Genomic DNA, 17,931 nt, shown 5'->3' with positions numbered 1-17,931 from the left:
TTGATCAGTCCACCCTGTCTTCTAGAGAGAATCCCAGGCCTGGATTATCATAGACCGTAGTTGTTGGATCAGGTATTTGATGCTCACCTCGTTCATGACAATAGTCGGGGTTTCGTAGGTGGGCCCCCCACCTAGTTTACTTTTATCTGATTGACTGGTTGTAAAATACAAGGAGTTGTCTGATTGTTCTCCAGGTTAGCCTGATCCACCAAGCCAAGATCTCAAGCCTGCATCGTGTTCATTTACACATAGACGCTATTGTAGGGTGCCTATGGGTCCACAGTATACATAGACTATGATGCAGCCAGCGTGAGCAACTAGTGTATGTTTGTGTAATGACCCTATGCTTTGGTTTTCCTCTCCTTCAGGTACGAGCACCAATGCTCAACCCAGCACTGGGAGTTGATGAAGTGGACCTCTTGAAACCATCCTCCACTCTCATCAGTTTTATTTACCCCGCACAAAACTCTGAGCTGCTGAACAAACTTTCCGAGAAACAGTCAACGGTCTTGGCCATGGACCAGGTGCCACGTGTCACCATCGCACAGGGATATGATGCTCTCAGCTCCATGGCAAACATTTCTGGGTGAGGATCCTTTGATGCTTATACGCCACCCACATTGGACCATGTCGTGGTCGTTGAGCAATCCACATTCCATGAGCATAAAACGTGTTGACCTGATTTACTATTGGTTGTGTGTGAACCTTGCACAGCCATTTTTTTTTCTCCTGTTTGACACAGATGTTTGAAGTTTTTTTGGGAGCAGTTGCATATAGACATTTTATATAATGCGCCTGCAGTGTCCACTCTTTTCCTCAAGCTCTACATTTTTCAAACCAGCATCTGGATCTGAAAAGTTTTTTTTATTGCATAGCCACTAAGTTTTTCAATGAAATCTATCTGTATAGCGCCACCTGCTGCTCATTCTTCCCAGTTCTTGTCCACCTCACTGAGGTGGTCACACATGCTCCGTTTAAATCTTCAACTACGACCAGCTATGTCTTCTGTTGGAAGTTGTGGCAGTTACAGGAACAGAGCTGCAGCAGGAAGGACATGGCCCCTGAGCCGCCAACCTGAAATAAATCTAGCAGAGCAACTGGAACGATGAGTGGGGAGATCTCTGGAGCCATGTGCGTTACAGGGCTGGTTCTAGATTTGTTAAAACGAGATTTTAATGTACTATATAATGGCTGATTTTCATTTTGTACATCAATCATGGCATAACCCCTTTAAGCTGATGCGCTGATCCTGAGCGTGAAATCTCTGAATCCGATTTGATGGGTCAGTGAACTTCAGCACTATGGAAAAGAATATTTATTACCAATTTTATTAGCCATACATGTTAGATGTATACTGGCCTAACCAGCTGTCTCCCCGCAGAGGGCACATGCATGCTTGGCTGACAGTTTGGGGGTCACCAATCACATTTCTCCAAATTCCTTTTTGCCTCAGTGTGATCCAAATGTACGGTCTCCAGCTTGGTCTTAATTCAGACTGGCCATCTGTTATAGTGCTGTATTATAGTACGTCGCTTAACTTTTTTCACACACATGTGTTATCGTTAGATACCCCCAACAGCTGATCAAGTCAATTCGCATAAAACTTTGTTTGAATACTGCCCGGAGCAGGAGCTCCGTACAGTATTAGAATGTATTGGCTCAGATGAGCCGAAGTTATTACTACGCGAAGTCTCGCGAGACTTCGGGTAATAACTTCCAAAATTCATTTCTACTGTTAAAAACCTTTTCCCGAACTTTGGTTCGGTTCCAAAGAACCACTAGATGGAACCACTAGATGGTACCGCATAATGAGCTATGTTATGTAGAGACACCGGCCTCTACATAACTTAGGCACATTCACCACCGGCCTAAATCTATGCCAGCTCCTTTGCTGGTGTATATTTAGATAGATTTCTACGTCTAAAACAGGCGAAGAGAATTATAAAGGAGACGTGCCTGCTGGCTGCCCCCTTCCCTGCCCGTGCCTTACTTCCCCTTTTTTTTTTAGACCAGGTGGGAACAGGGAAAAGTCGCAGATTCAGCTGCAAATCCCCTTTGCGACCGAATCTGTGACAGATATACACCAAAAACTGGCATATAATAATAAATGAACCTCCTATGTGCCTAGTCTTGCTAAGGCTAGTTTCACACTAGCGCTATAATCTTCTGGCAGAGGAATAGCCTGTCGGACTTACACAGCACAGCCGGATACTACTTTTCCCTACCCAAGCCCATTGACTTTAATGGGACCTGGCGGGGATCTGGCCTGTTTCCAACATTATGGCCGGACAAAGCAGCGTTTTTAATGCCAGAAACAGGCCGGATCCCCGCCAGGTCCCATTATAGTCAATGGGCTCCGGCCATTGACTATTCTTTTTAAAAAGTGATTTATCTCATGGAGAAATGAATAAAAATAGTGATTATTTTACCTTCTGTTCCTTGCAGTTATAAAGCTGTTGTCTTGGCCGCTAACAATTTTGGGCGTTTCTTTACTGGTCAGATCACCGCCGCAGGCAAGGTCCCACCTGCTAAGGTAAGTACATTTTGCAGCGTGCTTTTGTCATTTCAGTAGCAGCCAGCAGATGGTGGTATTGTGCCAGTTATCCAGCCTTCAGGCCTTGGCATTGGTCATGGCTGTTTATTGTGCTTATTTTACGGTGTGCACCAGATTGTGCCGATCCAGATGTAGCGTGCAAAGCTGCACTTGCTCCTGCGTGTAATGTGAATGCCTTTTATGTGCCAGCTGGGCCTTTTTTTTTTTTTTTTTCATTAACTTCTATTCAGAGCTGCCGTGGAAATGCTGTAGGTGCCCGCAGCAGTAGAAATGCCCGATAGATGTTTGGATATCAGCTTCGGACATACTGACTGACGTTTGAAAGGAAAAATATTAATTTTCAATCATGTTCCAATGGAATCTGTATGAAGTGTGTGGGTCTGCATTAACAAAGTATTTTGGGGATGTGCCATTATGTAGCAAATGGATGGCCATGGGGAAAAAGGGACACATTCCCAAATCTACCCTCCCCAGTAAGCTTGCTGGTGACCGATTTTTCTCCCATTAATCCCCCTATTCACCCCCAGCTTGGTAAAAGTAGTAGTTTTAGAGGCCATCTGTCAGCAGACTTGTACCTATGACACTGGCTGACCTGTTACATGTGCACTTTGCAGCTGAAGGCATCTGTGTTGGTCCCATGTTCATATGTGACCGAGAAGAATGATATTTTTATATATGAAAATTAGCCTCTAGGAGCAATGGGGGCGTTGCCGTTACACCTAAAGGTTCTGCTCTCTCTGCATCTGCTGTCCCTCTGCACTTTGACAGGGCCAAGTAGTGAAAATGTCATCACACCCGGTCCTGTCAATCACAGTGCAGAGGGAGATGCAGTTCCAGAGAGAGCAGACCCTTTAGGAGTAATGGTAACACCCCCGTTGCTCCTAGAGCCTCATTTGCATATATTATAACATTATTTTTCTCAGCAATGTGGGCACATATGAACATGGGACCAACACAGATGCCTTCAGCTGCCAAGTGCACATGTAACAGGTCAGCCAGTGTTATAGGTACAGATCTGCTGACAGATTCCCTTTAAAAATGGGTATAAATTAGTGAATTGCTAATTATTTAACATATTTGGTGGCATGAGGTACACATTTTAATGCTTAAAAGGTAAGTACCAACTCCAATTCTGCGTTAAAAAGTCAGCATTTTACCTGTGTTCCAAGTTACTGTATAACTAGCCCGAATCTATGAACAGTGCCCCCTCTAGTGGATTGTTAGTGCATTACATGTTTGGATTAAATTGCAGTTTTTGCTCAGGATTCCTTGAGACAATTACTGCCGTGACTTCTGCCCAGATATGAGTCACCTGTCTCGGCTCTATATGGCACATGTTTTTACCATCTCTGCGCGAGGGCTCCCATTTATTCAGGAGAAATGTCTGCATAGCAATGAACACCTGTGACTTTTTTTTCTGCCATTTGATCAATGAATTAGAATTATTTTGGATCCTTTTTGGTCTGTGCTTTAAAATAAACATCCTCTCCAACGGTCTGGAAACCATCAGGAGCAGCGCCTCGTGCAGTAACTGCAGTCCTTGAATGACTTCAGTACCTGGAGAATGTGTAAAGATCTTGACATCCAAGAGTGCGACCCGTAATGGCATGTTTACACACGACAGATTTGTCACTGAAACCTCTTGGTGCAGAAACAACCCCGTTTAGATACACAGAACTTCTTTTCAGTAGTAGTAATTTCTGCAACCAATCTTCCATGTGTGAACGTGCCCTAAGAAGGAGTCATTGTTTGCTCCTTCTGTTCTGTGGAAATATATGCATTATGGGTGACGTCATTTATTACAATCGGTCACTAGTGGTCATCACTGTGTCCTGCTGACGTCCTCTGGTAGGTTTGGCCTTATCTTGTCTGGCACCAAATGTAAATGTGTACTTCTCCCCCCTCTCCTCCATATGACTCCATGTTTCAGCCACGCAGCACATGCAGAGTACACGGAAAGTATTCACCCCAGGCACGAGAGCAGGGGCTGTCAAAGGTTACATCACCTGTCCCTCTCAGAGCCTCCCAGCCAGTCTGCCAGGATTTTGACCGGATGACATATAGCCATGGCAGGTCCTTAGATCAATATGAGATTGGTGGGGCTCCGACTCTCATTGGCCCTGCTTATCAGCTGTGTGAATGGGCAGCCCTCTCTTCACAGCTTACCAGGCAGCTCCATGCCATGCTTGTCAAATCTCAAAGCTTGTTGGAAAGTCGGATCTTGACTCACAGGGTCCACTTCCAAGAGGTGGCGTTGGCAAGACGGTTCTCTTTCATGGGAGATACTTCTTTGCACATTCATTTCCCATAAAGTATTGCCGATAAGTCTCCGTACCATGGAGTACTTCCAGTAAGTCACCATCTAGGACTGGTCTCTTTATGGAGATTCATCATCCTTCATAGGCTCCATAACTTTAGTAGCATCTGAGTACAATTCACTACAGCTTTGTTCCACCAATTAGGCACTGATGGCCTATACTAAGGATAGGCCATTAGTACCAGATAACCCTTTTAAAGGGGAATTCCACCTCAATAAAAAAGCTGTCCTATGGCCTGCAAATGGTTAAAAAAAATTAACAAGCTCATCCTCGCCTTGCCTTTCAGATGGTGCCCGGGTCCCTGCTGTGCTCCACTTCCTGCTCCTGTCCCGACACGGCAGGAAATGGCTGTGAACACAGCTTAGCCAATCACAGACTGCAGTGAGGAGCCCCCTCAGCCAGTGATTGGCTGAGCAGCATTCCTAGCCATTTCCTGCTGTCTCGACATCAGCAGGAAGCGGAGCTCAGTGGGGGATCAGTGAGGTGAGTATAAGCTTATTTATTTTAACCATTTGCACGCCATGGGACAGTTTTTTTTTTTGGGGGGGGGGGGGGGGGGGGTCAGGAGGCCCCCCAACACATTAGTCGGCAGGTTCAGGAGACTTTTCTCTTGTGTTTATGGCCAGCTTTTATTCTCTGTACTGACGGATTCACCAGCTTTTCTGCGGCCATGTTTGCTTGTCTGCACCCTTTTTTCCCAAGCTTGGGGCTATATCCCCAGTATTGAAGCAGTGTCATGATGCATGTCATGTGAAAAAGGCAATGTCCTGATGGGAACTGTTAATAGGAGCTTGTCTTTTTGCTTCTCGACTAGGTCCTAATTATCGGCGGTGGTGTCGCTGGCCTGGCTTCTGCAGGAGCTGCTAAATCTATGGGTGCCATCGTTCGTGGATTTGATACCAGGTAGAGCATGGGAAAGTGTGTTTGAGATCAAATAGTAAAGAAGTAGGTATAACATATTATAGTAACAATAGACTTCTAACTAAGGGCTCACAAATCTTCTTTCTGCTTCCGTTACGTTTTTGTTGCGGACCGTATGAACCATTCACTTCAGTGGGGCTGTAGAAAATACAGAAGTTACTCCATTTGTCCGCATGGCTGTTCCGCAAAAAAGTAGTGCATGTCCTATTATTGTCCGCGAATCACGGTCTGAGGCCCCATTCAAGTCAACGGGTCCGCAAAAAATACGGAACGCAAACGGAACAGTATGTCATCCGTATTTTGCGGATCCATACTGTAGAAATGCTATGCCCAGCCCATATTGCTCATGTGTTTGGTGATTAATAAGTTACTGTTTGTGTATACGATCCGCAAAAAGCGGATCAAATACGGAAACCATACGGATATGTTTTGTGCAATAACGGAATGGAAGAGGACTTAAATCGGAGGAAAAAAACCTCAGATACTGAACAACGGATCAGTGAAAAATGGACCGCAAAACAATGGTCGTGTGCATGAGCCCTAACTGTGTGAACTACGCACTTTAGGTTTAGCAGCATGCTGAAAATTTCCCTTTAGACATCAGCATTTTATTTTATTTTTTATGATCATGTGTTAAGTCAACAGCTTCTCCTACCAAGAATTATTTTGAATTTTTAATATCTTTGGCAGTGATACTGTGTAACTCATGAATGAGCTTTGTGCTCCGTTTCACTGACGGTTTCCCTTTGTATGATGCAGGGCTGAAGCTTTAGAGCAGTTTAAGTCTCTTGGGGCTGAACCTCTGGAGGTGCATTTGAAGGAATCAGGAGAAGGACAGGGCGGGTATGCTAAAGAAATGTCCAAGGAGTTTATTGAAGCCGAGATGAAGCTCTTCGCCAAGCAGTGTCAAGACGTGGACATTATTATTACCACTGCCCTCATTCCAGGTATGAAGGTGAAGTGGGCAAACCACTTCTCCACATAATCAAATGGCGCCGTTTTATTAAAGGGGTTGGTCACTTTCTGGTTATTCTTGACCAATGTGTTTGTGAGATGATTGTATGGCACTTGCTAATATAACCTTTTTTTAAATTCTGCACTAATTTCATAAGGTGTGCCCCTTATTTGCCAAGTCTTTCGTACTGTCCACAGGTAAGTCCTGTTCACACAATGGCTGCTGATGGAGGGTCATGTGACTAGGAAAATCCCCTCCACGCAATGTCTCCTCTATTCAACTACGCTGCGTCAGCCATCTGCACTCGCCGTGTTCAGAGTTTAGTGTGGGTATACTGTGTTAGAATTGAGGACAGGACCTCTGTGTGGACAATAGAGTTGTTGCGATACCAAATTTTTGATTCGGTTTCGATACCATGAAAAAGTATTGCGATATTCGATACCACGCGAAAAAAATAAACAAAAAAAGCCACGTGCATTCCTCATTTTTAAAAATGGCGAATCGCGCAGTTTTTATTTTATTTTTTCTGTTCCGGCATTCACCACCTAGATTTTTTTTTTATATTTTAATAGTTTGGACTTTTCTGACGTGGCGATGTAATATGTTTATTTATATATTTTATATGTGAAATTGGGAAAAGGGGGGTGATTTATACTTCATATTTTAGTGTTTTTTTTTTTTTCACTTTTTATTTAATAACTATTTCCCCCCTTAGGGGCTAGAACCTGGGATCTTTCATCCCTTTTCCTATTCACCCTGATAGATCTCTATCAGGGTGAATAGGACTCCACACTGTCCCTGCTGCTCTGTGCTTTGTGCACACAGCATCAGGGATGTTACCATGGCAACCAGGGCTTCCTGGCTGCCATGGTAACCGATCGGAGCCCCAGGCTTACACAGCTGGGGCTCCGATCAGAAGCTGCCACTGCACCACCAATGAGGGGGAGTGGAGAGGTCCCTGTGGCCACTGCCACCAATGATTTTAATACTGGAGGGCTGAGAGGGGCCGGCGCACTGTGCCACCAATGATTTTAATGGGATGGGGGGATTGAGGGGGGGGGCACACTGCACCACCAATGATTTTACCCCTTTATACAGGAGGCGGGTACTAGCAGATCAGCGGCAGTTAACTGCCGCTGATCGCAGCTCCCTGTCAGGGGCAGGGTGCCGGCAATGCGATTCTGCTGCCGGCACCCGCCTCCTGTATGTGTTAAAGACTACTGTATATGAGTCCAGACTTTCACTATTAGGCCACACAGAGCGGCGCCCAGCGATGTCTCAGCACTCACCATTTAGTCCTGGGCGCCGCTCCGTTCGCCTGCAGTGCCCCATTACTGTCTCCTCTCCTGCTCCACATGCTGCTGATTACTATCGGAGCGATGGGAGGAGACATCAGCTTCACTAGTGGGCGTTCCTTCTCCCTGGCTGTAGCGCTGTCCAATCGCAGCGCAGGAAGAAGGAACGCCCACTAGTGAAGCTGATGTCTCCTCCCATCGCTCCGATAGTAATCCTATCATTGGTGGCGCAGTGCGCCCGCCCCTCCTCCGCCCCTCTCTTCTCATTGCCGCCCCTCCTCCACCCCCTCTCTTCTCATTGCCGCCCCTCCTCCGCCCCTCTCTTCTCATTGCCGCCCCTCCTCCGCCCCTCTCTTCTCATTGGTGGCAGCGGCAGCAGCACAGGGGGAGGGAGGACAGCTTCCTTCTCCCCGTGCTGCTGAGAGAGAACATGAGCGCGCCGATAGCAGCGCGCTCATGTTCAGAGATACTAGACTGCGCAGAAGCGCAGCCCAGTATCGAAAAAACGGAAATCCCGGTATCGTATCGATACCGGGACAAAAGTATCGATTGGGTATCGAAATTTCGATACCCGCAACAACCCTAGTGGACAACACAAAAGACTTGGTAAACAAGGGGGCATACCTTACGAAATATAGAAAATGGCACAGAATTTCAACAAATACTATATTAGTCATCTTAAAAACACATGGGTCAACAATAATCAGAAAGTCGCTAACCCCTTTAAGGCTAAGTACACACTATATTTGTGATCTAGTTTTAGCATGCATGCCAGCAAAGCTCCCAAAGTACGCTCTTAAGGCCTTATGCACATTACCGTCTCCATTTTAAATAGCAGACACCCAGGGCTAATGTCTGTTATCAGCGATAACGCTGATCAGACATTTAACCCCTCAGATGTCGTGACCAGGGCATCTGAGGTGGCTTTTTCTGTAAACTCTTTGCTTCTGGGGTCCAAAGAGCCCCCCCTTGCAGCGATTAGGGTAGCCGCTCGTTCCCTGTGGTAGCCTCGGTCCCTCTGAAATATCCAAGGATACCATAGCAATAATAGTGCCTACACTCAGGGCTCCTTAAGACCATAGTGAAACTCCCATAGGCTGCAATTGTAATTCATTGCAGTCTGTAGGACAAGTAATCTGACAATGGTATGTTCATAAAGTTTTAAAAAATTCTTTTTTGTTGCTTCACCCCCCCCCCCCCCCCAAAACAAAAAATAATTTTTTTTATAGAAAATGAGCAAAAAGTCATACAAACTGTAAAATGGCATCTGTAAAAACGACAGAGCGCCCTGCAAAAATTTAGCCCTTACACAGCTCGGCTCCCAAATATAAAAAAGTTATAGGGTCAGAATATGGCGATGCAAAGACATTTTTGTTGTGTTTTTCAGTATTAAAACACTAGAAAAACTATATAAATGTGGTATTGCTACAATTGTACTGACCTGTAGAATAAAGGTAGCGCATATGTTACTCCATAGATGATACGGTAAAAACCAAACCTATAATACTATGGCAGAATTGCATTTTTTTTATTTTTTTATTTTTTTTTATTTCGTCCTATTTGTAATTTTAATCCAGGTCCCCACTGCTTTGTATGTGTATATCTGTGTGTATGTATGTGTGTATATCCTATCCTATCTATCTATCTATCTATCTATCTATCTATCTATCTATCTATCTATCTATCTCAGCACCAACCAAAAAACTGGTGGGTGCTAGCTCAAAGGGAAAAAGCTTACCCAAATGTATAATGAAAAAATAGAGCAGCACTCCAAAGTAGCAGTAAAAAATTGTATCTTTATTCACCCATAGCTGTTTCGGCTCCAACCTGAAGCCTTTCTCAAGCCTTGAGAAAGGCTTCAGGTTGGAGCCGAAACGCCGCGTAAGCTATGGGTGAATAAAGATAGCATAGTGCCATAAATCATTCATTATATAGATATAGATATCTCTATCAATCATCTCTATCAATCATCTCTATCATCTCTTCCCAGTGGGCCGTGCACCCATTACCATTTTGAGGCTGTGCTGCCCTTTTATAATATATATATATATTTATATATATATATATATATATATATATATATATATATATATATATATATTTTGCATAGTACAGACCAAAAGTTTGGACACACCTTCTCATTCAAAGAGTTTTCTTTATTTTCATGACTATGAAGGCATCAAAACTATGAATTAACACATGTGGAATTATATACATAACAAACAAGTGTGAAACAACTGAAAATATGTCATATTCTAGGTTCTTCAAAGTAGCCACCTTGTGCTTTGATTACTGCTTTGCACACTCTTGGCATTCTCTTGATGAGCTTCAAGAGGTAGTCCCCTGAAATGGTCTTCCAACAGTCTTGAAGGAGTTCCCAGAGATGCTTAGCACTTGTTGGCCCTTTTGCCTTCACTCTGCGGTCCAGCTCACCCCAAACCATCTCGATTGGGTTCAGGTCCGGTGACTGTGGAGGCCAGGTCATCTGGCGCAGCACCCAATCACTCTCCTTCATGGTCAAATAGCCCTTACTTTCAAAGTTTTCCCAATTTTTCGGCTGACTGACCTTCATTTCTTAAAGTAATGATGGCCACTCGTTTTTCTTAGCTGCTTTTTTCTTGCCATAATACAAATTCTAACAGTCTATTCAGTAGGACTATCAGCTGTGTATCCACCTGACTTCTCCTCAACGCAACTGATGGTCCCAACCCCATTTATAAGGCAAGAAATCCCACTTATTAAACCTGACAGGGCACACCTGTGAAGTGAAAACCATTTCAGGGGACTACCTCTTGAAGCTCATCAAGAGAATGCCAAGAGTGTGCAAAGCAGTAATCAAAGCAAAAGGTGGCTACTTTGAAGAACCTAGAATATGACATATTTTCAGTTGTTTCACACTTGTTTTGTTATGTATATAATTCCACATGTGTTAATTCATAGTTTTGATGCCTTCACCATCGATTACGAAACTTGGTATACACATTCCTTGCTACCTGGAAAGAAAACTTGTTGGGGTCACAGCTCTCTAGGACGTACCGTTCCTGAGATATTCCCCAAAAAAAGATCCGTATTAGCTAATATAAGCCTGCAAGTCTTTTTCTTCATATCCCAACTGCCACACACACGGTCACATGTCCCTTATCAGCTAATAGAAGCTTGCAGGCTCTTAGTCTCCACATACACACAGTTTTACGCCAGGATTCCATAACAACCCAGCCATTTTTCTTCACAGCTGCTTTAGGCTAGGGCTACACGACGTCATGTGTTGTGCGACAATAAGTTGCACGACACATAGGGCGCGACTACACTGCTACATGTGTCGCACGACATTGATGTCGCACCAATGTCACTCAATAGTCTATAGTGTTGCACTGCGAGATGTGACATACTGACAGTCGCAGAAAAATCCATCTAATCCATAAATATGTGGCTTTTGGGTTGCAGTATGAGCACTTGGTGTCTAAAAGGTTCGCTATCACTGCCTTATTGGGCTATATGAATGGGAAATCAAAAAAGTTATGGCTTCTGGAAGGCATGGATTAATAAATGAAAATGCAAAACTGAAAATCGCCCTGTCTTTAAAGGCGTTTTCCAAGTGTTTAATACTGATGACCGATCCTCAGGATAGGTCATCAGTATCTGATCGGTGGGGGCCCCGACACCTAGGCCCCCAGCCATTAGCTGTTTGAGAAGGCAGCGGCACACCTGTGAGCGCTGCTGCCATCTCACAACTTTTCCTAGACCAGGGATGTCACGTTCATCGGTCACATGACCCAGACGCAGCTCTGCCCCATTCAAGTGAATGGGGCTGAGAGTGATACCAAGCACAGGCGCTATAGAATGTATGGCGCTGTACTTGGTGAGCTGCGAGAAGGTTGAAGGAACTCCTTCTCAAAAAGCTGATCCAGGTGTCGGACCCCCACCGATCAGATACTGATGACCTTTCCAGAGGATATGTCATCAGTAAAAAAGAAATCCTGGAAAACCCTTTTAAGGGGATAAAGAGGTTTTCCTGGTGTTTAATATTGATGACCTATCCTGAGGATAATCATCAATAGAAGATCAGCGGGGGTCCGATGCCTGGCACCCTTGCAGATAAGCTATTTAAAGAGCCTGCGATGCTCCGGTAAGCATCAGGGCCTCCCCGCAGCTTACAAAGCACAACGCTGTGCATTGAATAGTGGATGTGATTGGTATTTTAGCTCAGGCCTATTCACTTGATTATGACTGAGCTGTGCCTAGGCCATGGGACCGATGAACATGATGTCACTGGCCTAGGAAGAGAAGGCGGCTCTCACAGGAGCGTTGCCACCTCTTGAAACAGCTGATTTCGGGGTTCCTGGCCATTAGACCCCCACTGATCAGATATTGATCAGGTCATCAATATAGAAAATCCCTGTAAGTGGTTTTTAGTGGGATATTTGTATGGAGCCTTGGACATTATGATGCTGAGTACACCACTGTTTGTTGTCCTGTCTACAAATGGCATGTCACTTATGAGTTGTGGTTTGTTACATGTGCAGGTAAAAGAGCCCCCATCTTGTTCCGGAAAGACATGATTGAGTTAATGAAGGAAGGTTCGGTTGTGGTTGACCTTGCGTCAGAGGCCGGTGGAAACATTGAGACTACCAAACCAGGGGAACTGTATGTACATAAGGTATGGCAGCTATATACGGTATTATCACGGGCTTATTCTTTCTTGCTGCTCTCTTCATCATGTGGCCATACTTACTAAAGGCTAAGATTTAGTATTTGGTGCAGGCACAGAGTGTCAGTGCCTTGTGCAATAGGGGAAATAAGAAAAATGACCTCTCTAAAAATGTTTTATCCTGAGCTATGTGGCTGATGGTGGCCATTCTAATGCACTGAGCCCTAGTCAGTGTCTAGTTTTCCGGACAGCCCGGACGTCCCAGATTGGGTGACCTCCTATATATGTTTTCTCTAAAACTCCCACTTGGGAAATGTTCACACATTGCAGTGACATCACAGTTTTGGCAGCAGTTATTAATTAATTTTGGTAAAAAATGCCTAAAGGCTGCAGTGTGTGAATACACTCTTAATGGGAGTCTGTCACCTCATTTTCACCAGTATAACTAACAGCATTGCCCCTTAGAATATTGCAAACACATTGTAAACCTACATGTGTGTATCTTGTGTCTTTATTCCACGTCCAGGAAAACATTTTTCTTTTGCTGAAAACCGTCTCCCAAGTGCCCAAAGCTAGCCAGACTAAATTAGGTGAGGGCTGGTTTAGCTGCTCATATCTTGGGATTGGAAGCAGCTAGAGATATGGCCGTCATTCCAAGCTTTCAAACAGTATGAAAATCACAGCATTGTATCCACTACATCGGAAGATATAGCCGCTAGAAATCGAGTTAGGAGTGAAAGCAGTGAAACCTAGTCTAGTTTGCTTTGGGCACTTGGCAGCTATTTTCCAGCAGAATGAGGCCGGTTTCACACGGGCGAGTTTCATGCTCTGGACTTGCAGCGTGAGTATCAGACAGCACCCGTCCTGAACTCTGAGCACTGCCGGGGTCGCATAGCATTATATTGATTTATGATGCTATGTAACCCTTACAGGTCTGGAATGTATTGAATAGCACCGACAGTATTATGTCAGTTTTATCCAATACATGCCAGACCTCTAAGGCCCCTTTCACACGGGCGAGTATTCCGCGCGGATGCGTGAGTTGAACGCATTGCACCCGCACTGAATACCGACCCATTCATTTCTATAGGGCTGTTCACATGAGCGGTGATTTTCACGCATCACTTGTGCGTTGCGTGAAAATCGCAGCATGCTCAATATTCTGCGTTTTTCACGCAACGCAGGCCCCATAGAAGTGAATGGGGTTGCGTGAAAATTGCAAGCATCCGCAAGCAAGTGCGGATGCGGTGCAATTTTCACGGACGGTTGCTAGGAGACTATCGGGATGGAGACCCGATCATTATTTTCCCTTATAACATGGTTATAAGGGAAAATAATAGCATTCTGAATACAGAATGCATAGTAAAATAGCGCTGGAGGGGTTAAAAAAAAAAAAAAAAAATGTAACTCCCCTTAGTCCACTTGATCGCGATGCCTGGCGTCTCCTTCTGTCTCCTTTACTGAACAGGACCTGTGGTGAGCATTCATTACAGGTCAAGGACCTGTGGTGACGTCACTCCGGTCATCACATGATCCATCACATGATCTTTTACCATGGTGATGGATCATGTGATAACCGGAGTGACGTCACCGCAGGTCCTTGACCTGTAATGAATGCTCACCACAGGTCCTGTTCAGTAAAGGAGACAGAAGGAGACGCCAGGCATCGCGATCAAGTGGACTAAGGGGAGTTACATTTTTTTATTTATTTTTTAACCCCTCCAGCGCTATTTTACTATGCATTCTGTATTCAGAATGCTATTATTTTCCCTTATAACTATGTTATAAGGGGAAATAATACAATCTACAGAACACCTAACCCAAGCCCGAACTTCTGTGAAGAAGTTCGGGTTTGGGTACCAAACATGCGCGATTTTTCTCACGCGAGTGCAAAACGCATTACAATGTTTTGCACTTGCGCGGAAAAATCGCGGGTGTTCCCATAACGTAACCCGCACATTTTCCTGCAATGCCCGTAGGAAAGAGGCCTAAGGGTTACATAGCATCATAAAGCAATATAATGATAAGCGACCCCGGCAGTGCTGGTTCAGGACGGGTGCTGTCTGATACTCACCCTGCGACTCCGGAGCATGAAACTCGTTTGTGTGAAACCAGCCTAAAAGCACTTTTTCTAGACATGGAATGAAGACACAAAGTACACACAGGTATGTGAGGCAATGTTAGTTACATAGGTGAAAATGACGTGTTGGACACAGGAGAGGCTTGTTGTGGGGTCACCCTGGCAGCATGAAGCTAAAGCTCTTTCCTATAGTCATGGGTGTTGAACAGCTCACAGCATGGTCTATTAGGCTGGGTGACAGAGATGTGTCTACCAAGCTTACTTTCCCCATTTTTCTCTAGGGAGTGACACACATCGGTTATACAGATTTACCAAGCCGAATGGCCACACAAGCTAGCACGCTGTACTCCAACAACATCATAAAGCTGTTGAAGGCGATCAGTCCAGACAAGGACAACTTCCACTATGAGGTCAAGGATCAGTTTGATTATGGAACCATGGACCATGTCATCAGAGGAACAGTGGTCATGAAGGTAAGGAGAAATACTGCTCCTGGTAGGGGAGGAGTGGGATGGGGGACATTGCTGTCGCTAGTGGTGCCGCTGTATGTTATATACACTATATTTGCCTTACAACACATTGGTTGATGATCTGTGGAGTTGGTTGTAATTAAGAGTTCCATCCAATGTGTAGTAAACGTTGTTGGATACTTCAGGGATGCTCCCATTGAAGTGAATAGTAGTAGTGCTGGAGTTACATGCTTTGTCCGCTGCACAATGGACCGAACTGCTTAGTTCTAACGGTGCAGGATGATGGATCTCCTCCCATCACTGCAAATCCGGCTGCTAGCATCTCCAACTATTAGCTGATATTGGAAAGCTGTAGGTGCCGATGGGGCACCTAATTGGGAGGATCCCACCCCCTTTCCCCCGTACCCTCACAGAGTGCCTTATCTTATTGCAGGGTGCTCACATCATTGCATGTGTCTGATTTAGCCGTATGTTATTTTATAGGTTGTAATTCTCATTCTTGGCAGCAACTTTATATATTCTTTCTTTTATATGAAGGATCTTCTGCAGTTAATTTTCACTTCTCCTTTGTACAGCTTACGCCTCTTCTCCTTCCAGAACTGAACACATTTGAATGCAGAGCTGAAAGCACATAACATTTTATTAAACTTCTTGGTGTAAGCCCACTGCACACACCAATTACCGGCTGCTATCATGGCCGTCCATGCCAAGTCTTACACTAGACATTGTGCCTTGTGTTCAGTCTAGGCCTGAGTGGCGCAGGCCTTTATTTCCTATCTGCTTTGTGTTAGCGCACGGTTTAATGATCCGTATCCCATGCCAGTTCTGTTTTAATAAACCATTTTTGGTTGTGGGGTGAGAGCCGTTCTAAAACAACTGGTTTTAAACAAAAGAGCAAAGCGGCGGCAGAAGACAATAGCGCAGTAATAAGCGAATGCGAGGCCGTAAAGAGGCAAGGTTTTCGCTGTTGGTGTAAAGTGGGGCTGGCAATGCAGATTGGGCTCTGCTATTTAGCTTATTAAAAAGTGGAGCAAAGACAGCAGAACAAATTATTAGGAATTCCACTGTCGATCTGGAGATCCCATGTGACAAAAACCGTCCCACTTGGACTATACAGGTGAAACTCGAAAAATTTGAATATCGTGCAAAAGTTCATTTATTTCAGTAATGCAACTTAAAAGGTGAAACTAAAACATGAGAGACTCATTACATGCAAAGCGAGATATTTCAAGCCTTTATTTGTTATAATTTGGATGATTATGCTAATGGCCACGGAGGCCCCACCATGGTGTCATTAAGCATAATGGGAGTGGTAGTGCTTCCCCCCCCCCCCCCCCCCTTTTTTCCCCTTGATTTGTGTTCTTTTTTCAGCTATGTGACAGTATTCTGAGGTGATTAAATAAATGATTCTGATTGGTTCCTGGTTACTTACCTGTTGCCGAGGCACCTGAATTCTGCCAGCATTTGATTGGAGAGTGGAGTTCCAGTGGCGGGAAATTCAAGTATTTATAGACGGTCTCAGCAGGTCCGGAGCTTGTCCGCCACGGAGCCTGGAAGAAGACGTCGTCCCACCCACTCTCCCTTAAAGAAGTCGTGGTCCTGAGTTATAGGGGGGTTAGTCACCCAGCTTTGCTTGGGGGACAATTGTGGACTTAATGAATATTTAATGATTATTGGTTAATTCATTATTCATGGTGGTTATTATTATTATTATTTATTATTATTATTATTATTATTATTATGTAACCCTTAATAAAGGACCACGGCCATTTTGCACCACAATTTAGTTAGTATTTATTATTAGATAAGAGAATTTAAAATTAATTAATTATAGTTAGTTATTGCTCATATGGCACCATAGTTTACAGCTTATGAAAACCCCAAAGTCACATCTCAGACAATTAGAATATTGTGAAAAGTTCAATATTCTAGGCTCAAAGTGTCACACTCTAGTCAGCCAATTAATTCATAATACCTGCAAAGGGTTCCTGAGCCTTTACATTGTCGCAGTCTGGTTCAGTAGGAATCGCAATCATGGGCAAGACTGCTGACCTGACAGTTGTGCAGAAAACTATCATTGACACCCTCCGTAAGGAGGGAAAGCCTCAAAAGGTAATTGCAAAAGAAGTTGGCTGTTCCCAAAGTGCTGTATCAGAGCACGTTAATAGAAAGTTATGTGGAAGGGACAAGTGTGGAAGAAAAAGGTGCACAAGCAGCAGGGATGACCACAGCCTGGAGAGGATTGTCAGGAAAAGGCCTTTCAAAAGTGTTGGGGACTTTCACAAGGAGTGGACTGAGGCTGGAGTTGGTGCATCAAGAGCCACCACACACAGACAGATCCTGGACATGGGCTTCAAATGTCATATTCCTCTTGTCAAGCCTCTCCTGAACAACAAACAATGTCAGAAGCGTCTTATCTGGGCTAAAGAAAAAAAGACCCGGTCTGTTGCTCAGTGGTCCAAAGTCCTCTTTTCTGATGAGAGCAACTTTTGCATCTCATTTGGAAACCAAGGACCCAGAGTCTGGAGGAAGAATGGAGAGGCACACAATGCAAGATGCTTGAAGTCCAGTGTGACGTTTCCACAGTCTGGTGATTTGGGGAGCCATGTCATCTGCTGGTGTTGGTCCACTGTGTTTCATTAAGTCCAGAGTCAACGCAGCCGTCTACCAGGAGATTTTGGAACACTTCA

General features: G+C 44.5%; 1 protein-coding gene across 2 annotated transcripts in view; it reads left to right on the top strand.

The window, feature by feature from the left end:
• NNT (nicotinamide nucleotide transhydrogenase) overlaps nucleotides 1–17,931 on the top strand; it is a 116,303-nt gene that overhangs the window by 26,040 nt on the left and 72,332 nt on the right. For both annotated transcript variants that reach the window (XM_040421271.1, XM_040421270.1), the window contains exons 4-9: nucleotides 369–586; nucleotides 2,446–2,533; nucleotides 5,687–5,775; nucleotides 6,553–6,740; nucleotides 12,567–12,700; nucleotides 15,053–15,244. In XM_040421271.1, the coding sequence (XP_040277205.1) occupies nucleotides 369–586; nucleotides 2,446–2,533; nucleotides 5,687–5,775; nucleotides 6,553–6,740; nucleotides 12,567–12,700; nucleotides 15,053–15,244 (909 nt within the window). The remainder of the gene's footprint in view (nucleotides 1–368; nucleotides 587–2,445; nucleotides 2,534–5,686; nucleotides 5,776–6,552; nucleotides 6,741–12,566; nucleotides 12,701–15,052; nucleotides 15,245–17,931) is intronic.

Source organism: Bufo bufo, chromosome 2 (genome assembly GCF_905171765.1).
Source record: "Bufo bufo chromosome 2, aBufBuf1.1, whole genome shotgun sequence".
Taxonomy (NCBI): Eukaryota; Metazoa; Chordata; class Amphibia; order Anura; family Bufonidae; genus Bufo; species Bufo bufo.
This window is presented reverse-complemented; position numbering and strand designations above follow the sequence as displayed.